At 45.3% G+C, this 17,895-nt stretch overlaps 1 protein-coding gene and 1 pseudogene across 3 annotated transcripts in view; both read right to left on the bottom strand.

Annotated features, from left to right (window-relative positions):
* The window catches only part of ARL5B (ARF like GTPase 5B), an 89,611-nt gene that overhangs the window by 50,964 nt on the left and 20,752 nt on the right, over positions 1 to 17,895 (bottom strand). For 2 of the 3 annotated variants that reach the window (XM_074946043.1, XM_074946041.1), the window contains exon 6: positions 15,802 to 17,050. The exons of the other annotated variant lie outside the window; for it this stretch is intronic. In XM_074946043.1, coding sequence (XP_074802144.1) covers positions 17,002 to 17,050 — 49 coding nt within the window. In that variant the 3' untranslated portion in view covers positions 15,802 to 17,001. Of the gene's footprint in view, positions 1 to 15,801; positions 17,051 to 17,895 lie in introns of those variants that run through there. 3 annotated transcript variants of the gene reach the window in all.
* LOC141983545 (U2 spliceosomal RNA) lies at positions 977 to 1,116 on the bottom strand (annotated as a pseudogene).

The raw sequence follows: 17,895 nt of genomic DNA, 5'->3' as shown, positions 1-17,895 counted from the left end.
TATTTTTGAGAGTCTGGCCATCACTTCCTTGGGCGTATAGTCAGTCTCCAGGACACCTACTTCATCAACACGGGGCAGGGGGCGGAGACACTCTGGGCGCTGCGTGTCGTTCCGGGCTATGCAGGCGAATACACCCTTGAAGTAGCTGTAGAGAACGCTCAGACGGGATCGTGCAGTAGGGCGAGGGCCTGTCTAGGATCTCCTTCATGGCCTTAGAGTGGTTCGCCCGGTACAGCTTTTGGATCCTGGAAGCCGCTGCTGGATCATAGCGCCGGCTGGCATCTCTACTTCTGGATCTCCTGGTGGTGGTGGTGTGGTTTGGAGCAGGCATTCTGTGGGCAGGCAGGGCATTCTCCTGGTTCGAACTCCTCCTGGAAGCGATTTCCTCAGACAGTTCTCGGGTGAGCCTGTCTATGAGGAGGTCGAAGTCATCAAAGGAAGCTGCCGCTTGTAGCTCCTCGGTCCAGGCAGTCTGCCACGGAGTGGTAGCCCTCACCCATCGGCCACTGGTCCTCAGGGTCCTCGACCTCGTCTGGTGCAGGCTTTGAGCCTGCTGCAAACTTGGCCTGACGTCTATCTTGTGGGTCAGGATTCCCTTCGGTTGGGTGCTGGGGAGGAATCTCTGGCGGGCTGGTGGTCGGAGAGACGCAGTCCGGCTTGGGCGTTGCTGGGACACCGCCAGTCCTTCTATGAGTGGCTGCTGCCTAGGCGGCTGCTGCTGGAGTATGAGATCTCCCGTAGGCAGTGTCCCGCAGAATGGACTTGGGGGCCGTGCTGGTCCATCTGGTGATGAAGGCCTGGTGCTCTGGTGTGGTGGCGGGGCTGGTTCCTCCAGTGACGTCTGGAGTTTGTAGGGTGGTCCGAGGCATGGCTCTGGCTCCTCCGGTGGTTGGAGTTCGCAGGGCAGTCTGAGGCTCTTCCAGTGACAGGATCCCAAGCAGCTATGTGCCGTGGGGCGCTGATCTTTCTGGGGACGGGGACGTGCTGGATTTTTTCAAAAATGGCAGCAAGAGAATCCATCTTCAGAGCAGGTGTTTCAAGTGTTCATCAAAAGAGAATAAACTGAGAAGAACAGATTGTACACTTGATCTTAGCTCATAGAGCCGAGAAATCTAACTACAGAATGCACCACCAGTTTGGAGTGTCTTCCCTATTTTTAATAGTCTGCCCTGAGGTAGGCACTCATGGTTGTGAACCACTCCAGACAGAATGACAACTACAATATCTTCTTACTGATCATTTCATGTGAGTATCAGTCAGGAATCAAGTTTGAGGGAAAAACCTTTTTCAAACCAAGACCCCATGTTCCAACAGAAAAAAGGCCCAGTATTTCATTCCATTGAGCCATAAAGAAAGAGAGGGTAATCATAACCCCCAGTTTGAGAACCCAACTTCAATATCAAGCCCCATGCACAACTGCAGAATGTTTTTACCAAAGTAATCAGAAATTAAATAGTTTTGACATTTAAAACAGTCATTATTGGGTTTTGGGGTCAACACATTTAGGTCAATAGGGGCAGTTTCTCTATACCTGCCATAGGACAGCATTGCATCAGTTCTTATTCTGAATATCAGCAATGCAATCTACAAGACTTGAAACTTTTTTTTTTTTTTAAATGAAAACCTACATTTTTTCAGCAGCTGATGTGGCTGCTAGAGAAGCACTAAGCATGGCATGCCACAGCATCTGAGCCCAGTCTGCTCCTCAGTGTCAGAGAAGCCATTCCCGAGAGAAAAGCTGAATATGAACATGCACATAATTTGCTCTTTGTTCCACTCTCCTCACCCCCACCCCATAAAGTGCTTAAAAGTAATTTGAATTCCAGAAGAGAAATCTCCCCTCTAGAAACTACTGGGTCCAGACTGCTGTTTTTTCCTCATGAACCATTAAACCCTTTCGCTGAACCACTGTGACTCTGCTATGAGTGCTCTAATTGCAAACATTACTGATAAATACTGTATTACTTAATGATAAATTAGCAGCATTTGACACTGCCAGTACAGTATATACGGTACTAAAACAGCATTTAGATAAGCATAGGAAAATGTGTTCTACACACTGCAGTAGAAATTAGAGACACAATTAATGGATGCTGGCAGCATTGCGCATTGGCAACAGTGCTATTCCAGACATTGCTCAGTGACTGCTAATAGATGCGGAAGCATTTTTTCCCCATGTACTAAGAGAGAAGTTTTACTACAAACCAACATTTTAATCGGACACATGCACCAATGCCATAGTACATCTGCACTTTTTTAGTAGCGAGCATACATAGCAGGGGGTTTGGTTACCTTCATTTTGCTGTGATAAGAGTGTCAAAGTTGACCAATTTTTGACCCACTTAAAAGGTTACTAGGCCTAAGACTGTCACAGCCTTCTAACATCTAATTAGCAGTTTACACGTCTCCAAAATCAAAGGAACAATCAGTGCTGGCCCTAGACCAAATGGTGTCCCAGGTGAGGCGCATCTTTGTCACCCCCCAGTCTCCATTTGTTAAACTTTTGAATACCTTATTTTTTATTGCATTTGTAGCCCATTTCTCAACTTTGATACACAATGTGCATGCATCATTTATCCCTGTCATAGAAGACTATACATTTCCCTTTTTTCACTAACAACAAGAACAGCACCCCAAGCCCGGCACCCCCCAAGCCTGGCACCCCAGGCAGTCACTTGGGTCACCTGCCCCTAAATCTGGCCCTGGGATGTTTAGCAAAATCGGGCAACATTGGAAACATTTCGTTGAAAGCATCTGCTCAGGGACAAAGGTCATTTTCGTTAGCATTATCTCAAAGAGGAGCTAGCAGAAATAAAAAAGGCACAGAGAAATGTAATTCTAACCACAAATGATAAAGAATTTTTTTCTCAAGTTAGATCAATGATTTTCAAGCTTCTTGAGCCAAAAGACCCATTACTAAATTACTTTCCTCATCAACCCTCTCCTCGAAAGAAGCATGCTCCCTTTTCCAAGTGTTTTTGTTAATTTTAATCAAAACATCCTGTCTCCAAACTGCCTTCAGTCTTCCACTGGGCTTTCTTCAGGACTGGTCTAGCAGCAGTGGAGTGGCAATACTGTTTGACCGGCCTACTAAACAGTAATTTGCACTCTCCTACCTGAAAAAAATCAAAACAAAAACAACAAAAACTGCCCTTTAGAAGCGTCCTCCAACGCCAAGCAGAGAAGTTAACTCTGTAGGGGGATGGTTAGCAGAGTGTCCAGAGAAGGAGATGAACACAAATAGCGCAAGAAAAACCCCACCACCTAACACAAGCTCAAACAGTGTGTAACTATCTTTTTTTTTGATAGGTGCACACATGTGGGTTTGCACGTAGCTACTATCAGTCACGTATTTTACTGAAACACTTCGGCATTAAACTACAAATAGTTCACCTATGATTCCTTACTTTTCTTCTTCCTTCTTTCCCTTTCTTTTGCTCCATTTCCATCTTGCCTCTTTTTCCTCCAATAGCTTCACTCTCATTCCATCCTTCTTAGTTTCGCTAACTTCCTCGCCCCACCTTTCCCCTCGTCCACAAGAACTTCTCCATTCCCTCTCACTTTCATATCATGCCTAACCAACCCCATCAATCTCTCCACACTTTCCCCATAACTCTCAAGTATCCTTAAATTTCACAGATCATCATTCACTTGAACAGATTTGGGGTGAGGTGACCATACGTCCCGTTTTCGCCAGGACAGCCCCTTTTTTAAGCCCTGTCCTGACTGTCCCAATGACTTCCCCCCCCCCTTCTCTCAAAAGCGGACATTTGTCCCATTTGCTCTTGCTCGCTTGATCAGTTGGCGAGAGCAAACAGGACAAATGCCCACTTTTGTCAAAGAAGTGGGGTCCGGCATGGAGGAACGTACGCAGGGGGCAAGCAGAGATGCCAGTCCCTTGCGGGGGGGGTGGGTGCGTGGAAGCAGCATTCCAGCATGTAGGGGGCAGGCAGGGTTCCAGCGACCAGCAAGAGCCCTGGGGCGAGGGGCGGGAGGGTTGTTTTGGCAAGCAGCTGGGGGTGTCCTATTTTCCCTTTGGGAAATATGATAGTTTGGGGGCATTTCAAGCTACAATGCAAAATTCTCCCACATCTGCTATTCAAGAGTCACTGCCTTCTTCGTTTTCAGACAAGAAGCTGCTAACTCACATCATCTTCACTGGCCAGATATTTGAAAGGCCAGCTGCAGCCCCACTACCTGAGAAACACATCAGGCTCATGTTTGCAGGAAGGAAGAGGAGTTCTCTGCCCTCTCTCCCCCGTGGCCCTTTCGTTAAACACAAAGGTGAGAGTATATTCCATGTTTGGACAGCAATATATATTGAGCTGATAAATTGTTAAAAATAAAGAAAGCTGGCCAATTCTGCTATTGAGACAGTAGACAATGATATGTCCCTAACGCAGGTGCTGTAGATCACTGGCTAAATGCAGCTCCTACAAAAGGAAACAAAATCCTTCAGTGCCATCTAGAGGACACTTATGAACTAGCAGATGAAGAATTACCTCTGCATGCTACCAGAAACCCAGGAGAGAAACAGTTATAGCCAGGACATTTTTCTATAGTAATGTTTAACCCTAATCTGTAATACAAAAATAAGCCTCACTTGAATATTTTGTGATTTTGGGGGTAAATCACCATTTAAGTGATGTAACGGTACACTTGGAATCCAAGTGCATAAGAGCTTCCCTACCATCCATTTGTACTAAAATCTAGAAAAGTTCTCTGTAATAAAGTTTAAATTGAATGTGTAAAACAGAATTAAACATCACCTCACTTAACTAACCCTCACTTTCACCAGTGTTACTCAGTCACCACCTCTCCCAACCCTTGCTGCTCAGAGGAAGAGAGGCCATCAGAGAACAGGGGGGTTGATCAACACAGCAGTCGTTTTGCTCTTCTTGGATGTTTGGTGGAGTCGAATGCACCCCCTGACACACTTGACACAGTACAAAATATTCACTCTCCGCCCCCCCTGCACAAGGAAAGAAAAGGCATGACTGAAATTTGTCTTCTTCCCAGTAGCCAAAGAAGAGGATAATTGGTTGGGGGGAGAGGCGGGTGTCAGGTGGTGGTGTTATGTCTGAGATATTAAGGTACTGTTATGACATCACAATTCAGCATCAGGATAGCTCACTTGCATCTCTGCACTTTAATTCACTTATTAAATGACTCTCTAAGCTCTTTAAATTTGAGCCTTACCTTCCTAGATTAAACAGTTACTAACCTTTCCATAACTGTTGTTATTCGAGATGTGTTGCACATGTCCATTCCACTGTAGATGTGCGTACATGCTCGTGCACAGTTCTCAGAGTTTTTTCCCCTTAGTAATATCTGTCAGGGCAGCACAAGTGCTCTCTGCTGCCTTGCACACTGCATGTAGGCATAGAGGGCAGAGCCGGCTCCAACCTCTCTCAGTTCCTTCCTACAGGAAGACTCCCATAGAGAGAGGAAGGAGTGCAGGTTGTGTAATAGAAATATGCAACACATCTTGAAGAACAGTAGTTATGGAAAAGTTAGTAATCATTTCTTCTTCAAGTGATTGCATAGTGCAGATGACTCAAAGCAGTCCCAAGTGGAGGTGTGTTGGGAGTCTACCATTATTGGCATTGCCTCACGCCCCGGTATCATAGAATGCTTTCCCAATACCATCTACTTCTGAGGCATTTGAGGCTGCAAGAAACTTGTTAAATCTCACAGAACTGCCATCATTAGCCGTTCAAGAGTCTTGCCTGGTGCCTACGTACCAAAATTAGTGACTTCGCCACACTGTGCAGGTCCATCAGAATCAGCTATTAGTGTACCAATTAAGATGGTACTGTCTAGGGAAAAGCCACAGATGATCTACTCAGCGACCTTTTCTTTAGAGTCTGAACATACCTCACTGGTACTGAGAGATACATCCCTGCTATCCTTGCAAGAAGAGGATACTTCTTCTTCAGACTGTGAAGTGGGTTCCGCTGTGTCCCAACCTCATTGTTTTCACCATCTGCAATATACTTCTTGTCCATCCTGGTTTCAGCATCGGTGTCAACAGGGGGCATACTGAGAAATTGGAGATGGGCCGTATCAGTGGCCTTTTGGAACCCATTGGAATTTCCCCCTCAGGCGAGAGCATCCCCTCACCCGACTCCACCTACTGGCCATCAGGAGCATCAAGGCTGCAAACATCCTACGGTTGGTACCGAGCCTGGCACGGAGCAGATTCAGGACTCCTCTCACAAGCACCCAGGAGAGGAGCAGGAACTAGACCAGTCCCCAGCACCATTGGCAATCTTTTCCTTTTTCTCTGATTAGGCAATTGTGATAGATACGCTCTCTCTGCCTCCTGATGATTTCAATACTCATCAGGAATTGTTGAGGAGGATGGCTTTGGCCCTACATCCATCCAGAGGCAATCCAGGAAAAGTCCTACAGACATGTAGACATCTTGTCAACAGCAGCCCCAGCTAGGATAGCTCTAACTATTAATAAGGCTATCTTGGGGCTCACCAAGGTTCTTTGGCAGCTTCCCTGCCATCTGTTGCAAAAAGGCTAGAGAAGAGGTTCTATGTTTTCTCTCAGAGATTCAAGCATCTCTGTAATCATCCCCTTCTGGGCTCCCTAGTAGTGTATGTTGGCAGCCAATGAGAGAGAGACAGACAGACAGACACATGGGCACCAGGCATCAACCCCAAAGAACAGAGACAAAAAAGCTAGACTTATTTGAGGAAGCTTTACTCCACAGTTACAACTTTGTATGCAAACCAACAAACTTTGGTCAGGTGCTACAATTTCACCCTGTGGGAGACAGTTTCAAAGTTCAAAGAAAAATTTCCACATGATGCAAAACAGGAGTTTCAGACATTGATCAAGGAAGGCAAGTTGGTTGCCAGAATGGATCTGCATGCTGGTCTGGAGGCAGCAGATAATGCAGCAAGTGGCATGGCCTCTGTCACCACTCTGAGGTGCTCATCATGATTACAATCTTCTGGCCTCCTGCCAGAGGTTCAACCATCAGACCTCCCCTTTGAAGGTCATTGCTCTTTTTGGCAAAAATTGAAGAGATCCTGCATAGTGCCAAGGACTCTAGAGCAATCCTAAAACCCCTAAGCATTTACACCCCAAAAGCAGTGGTGAGCTGGAGCCAGTTTGCACCGGTTCGCTAGAACTGGTTGTTAAATTTAGAAGCCCTTTCAGAACCAGTTGTCCCGCAAGGGCTTCTAAATTTAACAATCAACCAAAAGTGGCGCCTTAGACGCCGACTCCATGGGTGCTCCGGGGCTGGACCACCCACAGGGAAAATTTGATGGTGACTTCAAATTTTCCCTGTGCCCAGCCCCAGCTCACCTCCGCTATGCCTCCTCCCCTGAACGCCACCCCCCCCCGGCTTCCCACGAATCAGCTGTTCGTGCGGGAAGCCTGGGAGGGCTGAGAAGCAGGTGGTGGCTTCACGCTCAGGCCCAGGGAGGCGGAGGGGAGGTGAGCTGGGGCTGGGGGGGCACGAGGAAGGCTGCCCGTGCCGCAGCAGGTAACCCGGGCGGGGGGGGCGGGGAGGGGAAGGGCGCACAGGGGAACCGCTCCCCGCCCCCGCTCACCTCCGCCACCCTCGGCCTGAGCACGAAGCCGCCGCCTGCTTCTCAGCCCTCCCAGGCTTCCCGTGAGAACAGCTGATTCACAGGAAGCCGGGGGAGGGGGCGGAGCAGAGCAGGGCGTGTTCAGGGGAGGGGGTGGAGTGGAGGTGAGGTGAGGTGAGCTGGGGCCGGGCAGTGCTCCAGCCCCAGAGCACCCACGGAGTCGGCACTTAAGGCGCCACTTTTGATGTGATCAGTGGGGGGAGCGACTGCTCCCCCCCAGCTATGCTCCCCCGCCCCTAGGAGCCAGAGGGATCTGCCGGATGCTTACCTGGGGCAGCTCCCAGGAAGCACTGCTGGGACTCCCCATCTCGGCCCCTGGCAGGTCCCTCTGGCTCTTAGGGGCAGGGTGGGCACCCACTACGGTGGCCCATGAGACGCTCCTGCCCAGTTCTGGGGGCAGTCAGGGGACAGGGGAGGGGGGTGGATGGGGCAGGGGTCCGGGGGGGGTGGGCATCAAGGAACACGGGGGGTTGAATGGGGTAGGAGTCCCCGGGGGGCGGGGGTGGGCCACGACACCCTCGTGGGGTAAGGAGGGAACCAGTTAAGATTTTGGCAGCTCATCACTGCCCAAAAGTGAAGCAGAAGGCCTTCTGTCCTCACAACTCCCAGCAATTTCAGGGGTTTGCCCCCTTGAGACCAGGATATCCCAAGGGGAAGGAGAACAGGTTACAAAAGACAGTAACTATCATCCTCTGCAGATGCTGGTTCATCGAGGCAGGTGGCATCCTCTGAAAGCTCATTTTGGTGGGCTAGTCAAGAGCAGACTAGCAGTTCTAAAAGTGCCATCTATTTCTTTCCCAGTTTTTGCAAACCTTCTGTCTCACTTCTATCATGCTTGGGCCCACCTTGCAACAGGTCTGTGGGTTCTAAGCATGGTGGAAGTCACCAATATATTTTTACCACCCCCCCCCTTCTCCTTTTCCATCCTTCTTCAGAGACCTCTCTCACAAAACTGTTACTGCAAGAGATACAATCGCTTCTTCTTGTAGTAGCTATAGAGGAGGTCCCTCTTTTGTTTAGGCAAAAGGGTTTTTACTCCCAATACTTCCTGATCCTGAAAGTAAAAGGGGGTTTCAGGCTTATTTTACATCTAAGGTTGTTAAACAAGTTCCTAAAAAAATCAGAATTCTGGGTGGGACTCTAGCTTCCATTATTCCTTCCCTGGAGCCAGGGGACTGGTATGGGGCTTTTGACTTGAAGGATGGCTACTTTCACACGGCAATTAATCAAAGCCACAGAAAATTTTTAATATTCACTGTCCACTCTTGTCATTATCAGTGCAAGGATTCCCCTGTGGTCTCTCTGCTGCCCCATGTGTTTTTACTAAGTGTATGGCTGCGGTAGCAGCATTCCGTTGGAGGTTAGGGGTCCACATCTTCCCTTACCTGGAGGACAGGCTGATTTTAAGTGAATCCAGATTGCAGGTGTTATCCAGCATAAACATAATCTGATCCACATTTGATAACCTCAGCCTGCTGATCAACACAGAGAAGTCAGTCCTTCCTCTGGCACAGAAAACAGAATTTATTTGGGGGGCTTGGAATTTACAATGACCAGAGCCTTCCTATCTCAGCCAAGGTTTCAGACAATGCAAAGTATCATTGTAGACTTAAAAGGTTACCCTTCACCAAGTTAAGAAACTAAATAAGGCTGCTGGGACACATAGCAGCATGCACTTATGTAGTTCAATACACCAGGCTGCATTCCAGACTGCTACAAGGTTGGTTGGCCAAGGTGCATTTATCAAGGAGTCCCCATAGAGACACGTTGGTGCACATACCAAATTGGATCTTATCCTCCCTAGATAGGTGGGCTGATCCAGACAATGTCTGTAAGGGTGTTCCCGTCACCCCACCTCAAGATCTCTCACCTTAGTCATGAATGCCTCGGGCCTGAGTTTGGAGGGCACAGTTGGATGCAGTTGCACAGATGTGGTTTCTCTGGTCTCCCCAAGATCTCAGTCTACACATAACTAACAAGGAGTTGCAAGCTATCCAGTTATCTTGCATGACATTCCTTCCTCACATTGGGTACTGGAGCCACACAAACAACATTTTTTTTTAAAACTACACTAACTATACAGAAACTAGAAGAGGTACTATTTGCACAGTAGATTAAAAGACTTGCAGAAACAAGGAAAGGGAGCTTCAACAACCATCACGGGTGGTAGGAAGGAACTGAGAGGGATTGTGGTGACTATGCCATTTACATCTGCACATAATGTGGGAGGCAGCAGAGGGCACTGATGCTGCCCCAACAGAAACCACCAAGGGAAAAAGCTAACAACTGTGCCCTGGAGTGCACTTACACCTACAGTGGAATGGAGATGTGCAATCAGTAGAAGAATTCCTAATTACTTGATCAGTGGTTAAGTAACAACTCTTCCTCCTGCTCTCCACCATCCCCTGCTTGTCTTGCCGATTACACCCATAAAAGTGCTTTGCATTTAAGGGAAATCAAGAGTTTGAATTTGAGTCAGGTTATACTACAAATGCTCCCGTGTTCCCTTGCCAGTTCTGATGGGTTATAAACTTACATTTATAAGTGTTTTTCTCTCTCGTTGGTGTGTGAGAGAGCCACAAACAACTGAGGAAACTGGCTGACCGTTCACAGGGAAAGAGTGGAAGTGACTATATGCAAAGCGCTGTCAAATGCACAAAATAAACACATATTATAAACAAAGAAAATATGAACTAGTTCCTCCTTATTTTTGTCATTTGCTTTATTTTCCTCTATTGTTTTGAGGGGGAGAGCCAGAAAGCTGTTTGTGTATGCAAGTGGCATCCAGAGAGCAATCTATGGAGGGAAAGCCAATCAGCAGGAAGCCCAAGACCTGATATGAGGAGGCTGGATGAAAAGCCTAGCACTGATTAGGGAATCAAGTTGCATCTAACTGAGGGCAAGTAGGATGTGGAGGTGACTCTACAGCAGGACAAGAAGATGACCCCGCAGAGGGATGCAGGACCAGAGGCTATGGGACTAAACGCTGGCCAGTGCAACCTACAGCCCAGTACTTAATTGCCATGCATAAGAGGGAGGCAGCCCAGGAAGGGGCAACCTAGGAACTAGATCTGAGAAGATCTATGAGATTCAGTTACCCTAGCACCCTTTCAATTACCCTAGGCTGCCTCTAGGGAAGGAACCCCTTCTCTTTTATTGTAACTGTTCAAGCTGCTGCACACTTTTCTGCCAGCTCCAGTAAAGAATTCTGTCACTTACCAGATGTGTGTGTGTTTAAAGTGAACCCACCCAAAGGATGAAGTCTTCAGAGCCTTCTGCTTGCTTTTGAGCTGTGGTACATTGGCTGTGGTACCAAGTATCTAAAAAAGACAGTGTACCATACTATTCTCAGTGATGCTGTGCAGTGGGGCTGGTTAACCAGGTCTGGAATGCCCTCCGCTAGCTGCAAACCTTGAAAAACAGCCTACCTTTTCCAACAGAAAACATGGAAAGGGCCAGAAGTTTGGAGCAGCGGTTTTTAGAACGAAGTTTGGAAAGGTTACAAAATGAGGAAAAGGACAACGTGCACATCGGTGAAGGAGGTAGTTGGAATCAAGTCCCATACAGAACATCTAGTGTCATGGTGTCATTTACCAGGAAGCAAGGAGGTGAAGAACAGTGAAAGCCCAAGGATTGAGCACATGCTACCTCCCATCCCTAGACTCAGAATTCCCAGAGAAAAGAAAAAAACACAGTTAAAGAAAGAGAGAACACAAGGGATGGGAGGAATACCTGCATACATTCCTTCACCAGTGAGTAAACTCCTAGTCAAGCATTCCCCTCTTCTCCCATCCTGCTGTTGTACAGACTACCTTGCGGATGTGACAAGCAGTAGGGTGAGGCCTTACCTGAGAAGGAGGTTGGAGTTCCATATGCCCCCATGTGCACCCTGTGGAGGAATCTAGATCCGCTAAGTGGAGGTTGCTGAAACAAAGATCAGCCAACAGCCCCAGCAGATCGAGACACATGGCCTCTGTTTTGCACTCAAGAAACATAGTTGTATCTGGTGGAGTATCCCTTCAGTGCTAGCTGAGGGGCTTAACCCTCATGCTGATATACAGTGTTGAGGCATTTTAACGAGCCACTCATTTTGACCTTAGATACAGGTAATTCTTTCATTACTGCAGGAACACAAACAGCCTAAGTCCTATGCACATAAAATCTGCTAGTAGAGCTTGCTGGAGGAAAAGAATTCCATTTTGTGGCAACTTTCAAGGTTTCAAAGGTTGTTTTCATTCTGCATTGAAACAATAACGAAACCTTAGGAACATTTTTGCAAAAACAGAATTACAGTACAGTGGCTTACAGTACTGCTCTGCCAAAGCCAGCATCGTTCCGGGCCTACTGGGTAAGTGTATACTGGGACATGAACGTGTGGATGGATGACCAGGTGACCACCCTACAGATGTCCTGGATAGGCATTTGGGCCAGCAAAGCTGCCGAAGAGGCCTGCACCCTGGTTGAGTGGGCGGTTACAATCACTGGAGGTGGCACCTTTGCCTGATCGTAGCAGCAGTGAATGCAGCCAGTGATCCAGTATCCGGTCAAACAATTTCTTCTTGGATGACCTTTCATCCTGTCGGCCCCCGCGACGAACAATTGCGTTCACCTGGGGAATGGCTTCGTTCTTTCAATGTAAAAGGCTAGTGCCCTCCTGACGTCTAGGGAATGCAACCTATGCTCATCCTCTGACTTATGCAGCTTTGGAAAAAGTACCGGTAAATAAATGTCCTGGCCCATATGAAACTGTGAGACCACCTTGGGCAGGAAAGCCGGGTGTGGCCACAGCTGCACCTTGTAAAAGATCGTACAGGTAGGTTCTGAGGTGAGCGCCCTAATCTGAGACCTGGCAGGCAGATGTTATTGCCACCAAGAACACGACCTTCCAGGAAAGGGGAAGGAGAGAGCAGGAAGCCAGAGGCTCGAAGGGGGGTCCCATGAGCCACGACAGCACAAGATTCAGGTTCAACGGAGGAACGGGGTCCCTGACATGCGGGTAGAGGCGCTCGAGGCATCTGGCACGTATGTCCTGGGCGAAAACCGACCTACCCTCGAATGGCAGATGGAAGGCCAAGATAGCAGCCAAGTGGACTTGGACCACTGCCCTTCTAGCAACCAGGAAGGAGTAGTTGAGGTTTGCGTCTGCCAACTGACCCTGGTTGGCGAACAGTGAGGCGAGGATCAGTGCCTGCCCATCGAGTGCTACCGGGGGGCTAGAGACTGGTGCCGTGATAGGGCATCTGGGGCAAATTCCCAGCCGGGACTCACTACCAAACTAAATTACCACTTACCTTAATGGCTAAGTACCTACAAACTATATACAAAGAGGAAGACAATGGACTGTAAAGAACCGCTAATGCTCTTGCAATGCAAAACGAGGTGCTCCGACCAACCATCATGGGTGGTAAGAAGGAACTGAGTGGCGTAAGTTCGGCGGTGCCCAATATACTGCCACATGAGTGCAGCACTCAAAGGGGTGCCACAGCAGACCCTTCGGATACCGCTACGGCAAAAGTCTCCGACGACTGTACACATGGGTGCGCATGCACCTAGAATGGAATCAACATGAGCAAGCACTAGAAGAAATCTCTCTTACCACACAAACTGGAAATGGTTGCCCACATACTGGAGTAAATCTCATTTGTTGCTTTTTATCTGCTACCCAAGAATCTAGCAATTTTAGGGGAGAATCCCTTTGCTAGGAATTGAAACTCCTCTGCCTGCAGGACAGGAGGATCAGGAAAGGCAGAGGCAGCAGAGGTTGATGGAAAATTGAGAAGAAATTGTATTTTTGGAAAGTTGCTTTTCTGTTTGTCTATCTTGTCTTTTCAATTGTAAGCCCTTGGGGTGGGGGCTGCCTAGGATAATGGGGCTTCAACCCTGGGCGAAGCCTTTAGGTGCTACCAGAATATAAACAGGAATACTAATTCACTGCAAAAATGGCCAAGGACCCTGACAAAAGAAACCTAGATGGGAGATAAAGATAAGGTCAACATACACATATTTAGTCTGCCTGAACAGTTTAGTTTACCAAAAGCTAATGAACTACTTAAAAATCCAGTGATGCCAATACATCATTTTGATATAAAACGCTTACATTCAAACAGACTATATTGCATGTGCACTACGGGGAAGGGTGAAATGAAGCCTTTCCATTCTCTCAACCAAAAATGACCTACTTTTCTAACTTCTCTCAGTATGATAAATGGTGTGACAGAAATGGTGAATACCTTCTTTTTTCCAGAAAAAGGTAATGTTTTCCCCTAATACAGAGATGTTAATTTGCCCCATATTATTGAAAAGACACAAAGTTACCTTGGAGGAAGAGGAGGAGTATACTTTATGCCAAATGACAATTTACATATTTCTTACTTTGTCTAGTACTAATTATGTAAGAAGGTCTCTGTCATAGGGTAGCTGGCCCCTGTAGATAGACTAGGCCCAGCTCCCCTGGATCAGGGCAGGTGAGTCCAATCAGCCAGTTAAAGGGGGCTGAGCTACACATTAGCCTATAAAGCACTGCCAGTGGGAAGGAAGAAGGTGATTGATTAGGACAGGCTGTGCCATTGGGGGGGGGAGGGCGGGGGGCGGGGCGTAGGGGGAGAGCCACGCTGGAGTTGAGCTAACTCTGGTGGTAGGTCCCCTGTGGCAAGAGACCAGGTGCTCAGAGAGAGAGAGCCCTGAGGCTGCTGTCCCAGAAAGGGAACAGAGCTGGTCAGAACTGGGAATCTGCCAGAGGCCCGAGAGGGCACAGCTGAAACCTGAAAGCGAGAACTGACTTAAAAGACTGTTTTTCTGTTTGTTTACTTGCTTCTATTAAGAAAATAAACCTCCTTGAAAGAGACTGGGTATGGCAGCGTATATTTGGGAGTTGGAAAGAACCCCTGCTTGGTGACAGGCCCATTTTCCATTACAATCTTTAAGTAAAAAGTTCTGATGAAAATTAAAAAAAAAAAAAGTAGGTGAGATTTAATACTAGCTGTAACAGTGTAAAAGTCGTGGGAAAGCCTCACAAAAGGAAACCCAGTATTTTGAGTAGAAATGTAAAATTTAATCTTAATCAACTTAGTTTTGTTTATAAATAACAGAAAAGCTTAAGATTCATAAGAACTATTTTTAAATATGGCCTGATTTTCAGATACTGGTCATATGTATGTGCATGCATTTTGCATATGCACATTCACAAGTGTTGGTGAACAAAGAAGCACTGATGCTTCTCTTAAAAAATCAGGCCCATTATTTGTTAAATAATGGATTTTCGTCTGAGAAAAGCAAAATACTGTGGCGTGCACCACACTTTAGGTAATATACTGCATTACAACAAACTGTACTTTCAGAATTTTTAATGAAAATTAAAAAAGTGATTATGTGGAAACACCTATAACTCCATTTCTAAGATATGACTGTTGTACAGTTTTTTATGTCACTGAAATGCGGAATGAGGATTCCTTACAGCCAATATATTAACTTCTAAGAAATATTTTTAAACTGCAAACCGTACCAGCATTACATTCACTACAGATAGGTGAATTGTAATGTACTGAATACTATCATTATGAACAGCATAAGTTGAAGATGGTTGAGAAATTCTAACATGCGGTAGGACTTTCAACTGATATTTTTTTAAACCCAAATGGACAACTCAGGTAGCAAAACACTATACCTGAGTGTGTTTGCCAGACCAAACCCTTCATTTCTAAAGTAACATTGTGAGTGTGACAATGGCTATTATGGAAAACAATATGAAAATTGATGTAGGAAATGAAGAAGTGGATTTTCTATTTCTATTGTCAAGAATGCTTATTAATCATTTTCTCTCTGGCTGAGAAAATTAAGTCTCCCCTGCCCTGCTAAAGTGTTGCAAAAAATTTCATTTTATGTTTCGTTCTAGTATGCTTCAGCATAGGACTACTTTCTTCTAGATCACACAGCTGAACGAGAACCAGATCAGATCTGATAAGTGTCCTCGTGGAAAATATTTTCACTATAAATATTGAAATATATATATATATATATATATATAATATATCCAATATATTGAAAATATTTTCACTATAAATTTGAATTATTAAAATATAGTGCAACATATCAGTACATTTCACATTCAGTATATTCATTGCAGTTTTACTACAGTCGTAGTTTATAAAGCTGTAAGCTGCACTGATTTAAATCAAAAGTGATTGGTCCCTTATGTTAATCAGCAAGTAGGAATTTAATCTTGTTCTGTATTTGTACTTTTAGCTTCTCCCCTAAAGTAAGGTTCATTCTTATTGATTGGTATAACCATTAAAACATGTTTAATCAAAATAGTCAACACTAAGTTTGGTACTTTTTTGCTAAATCGGGAGGATATTCTATATACACATCATTTAAACAATTATATCACTTAACATACATTTGTTCAGATTCTTAATTTGTACATTGTTAGAAAATGATGAACGAAGCGTTTATTTACTAGATGTTTTTTGCTCTGGATTTGTGTCAAGCTGTATTTGGAAATTGGAATTAAATTACAAATATACAAAACAGCATTTTAAAGTTGTTTCTTAGTTAAATAAAACGATTTAAGTGTGCTGGATATAGGATGCAGAATTTTTTTCTTTAAGTGATTTTAAAAGATTACACTAAGTTTAGCTCTTTATATGTTGTCAATTTTAAATATTTAAACTGGTTCATTTTTAAAAAGAAAAATGCATTTTAATTAAATAATAACTCTGATTTTTATCCACCCTGCAAAGTTTCAGGTAAAAATACGACCCAGAACTACTTACCTCATATGGGAATAAAAAAGGGAATGTTTTATTTTAAGGCAGAAATTCACTTACACATATGAAAAAAAACCAAAAAAAACCCAAGCATATCAACAACCATAAATAACTGTTTCAATGCTGACCATTACAATTCTTAACATACCTAAAACCTGCCTTGGAGATAGCCATATCTGCAATTGGACCATCTGAACATAGATAGCCCAATCTTTTGAAAACATTAAAGTTATGCTAGGGTATACATCAATCTACTCACTTTTTCCCCAGTGTTAATGAAGAAATTTAAGATAGTAAGTTACAGAAACAGTTTGCATCATTACAAAAATCAAGTGTGAAATATTTTCCATGATGAAAGATATCTTACAAGGCAACCACTGAAAAATTAGAATAGCCAGGAGAACTTCGATACTGAAACAGATTCATATGTTCATCCTGTGGAAGAGTAGTGCATTAAAAAAGTTAAAAATACTTTGTGTTTCAGTTCAGCTGCACTTGATTCAAGTGCTGCTCAGAGGTTTTTGTCGTTATAAATTAAACATGGTTGCTCCCTTAGCAACCAGAAGTACCAGGAAAATGTTCATGTTCACAGAATAAATAGATGCAGTCTCTTTTGCAACAAGTTATCTCACTCCGATATGGGAGGTCATCCATTCCAGACCTTGGCATAATCTGAAAATTAATAAGAGAGGTCGCAATGAAGCTTAACCATTTGCTCTCACATAAGTCATCCTACCAAAAAGCACCATCTTTCGCCATCAATTACAGGTGCACGTGGCCTAGGTAGGATTTCTTTTAAAGCCAAAAGATACAATCACATGAAAGAAAGTCCAGCTTCAATTTCCCGTCCAGAGCCAAAACATGCTACTCTCAATACAAATCATCCAAGGAGTGAAAGGAAAGATATAAAAATCTTAATGGGTTTCCCACATAGCAGTACAGATGACTTAACACCATGCATTAGGGCAGGGGTTCTCAAACTTCATTGCACCGTGACCCCCTTCTGACGACAAAAATTACCACACAACCCCAGGAGGAGGGACTGAAGCCTGAGCCCGTCCAAGGCCTGCTGCCCTGGCAGGGGGTGCAAAGCTAAAGCCCAAGGGCTTCAGCCCTAGGCAGGGGCCTGTAACCTGAGCCCCGCCACCCAGGGCTGATGCCCTTGGCCCGGGGCAGTGGGGCTCGGGCTTTGGCCCCAGGCCCAAGCAAGTCTAACGCCAACCTTGGCGACCACATTAGAATGGGGTCCTGACCCACTGTTTGATAACTGTTGCCTTAGGGCTAACACAAATATCACATTTCAAATGCTGCTTACATTAGATCTTCATTGAATGCCAGGGTGAGACTAACACAAAATCATGTCTGGCTAAAACTCAAAGTTGACAGCTAAGAAGCACCAATGTTGTTTTAATCCATCAATATACAACTACCAGTGACATTTCTCTTTTGGCTATAGTAAACTGTCAAACCCTACACAGTATGATCCATTAACACCTTTAATTTTGGTAACGTAATAG

This window comes from Natator depressus, chromosome 2 (genome assembly GCF_965152275.1).
Source record: "Natator depressus isolate rNatDep1 chromosome 2, rNatDep2.hap1, whole genome shotgun sequence".
In the NCBI taxonomy this organism is placed as follows: domain Eukaryota; kingdom Metazoa; phylum Chordata; order Testudines; family Cheloniidae; genus Natator; species Natator depressus.
Note: the sequence above shows the minus strand (reverse complement) of the source record. Positions and strands in the feature narration are given on the sequence as shown.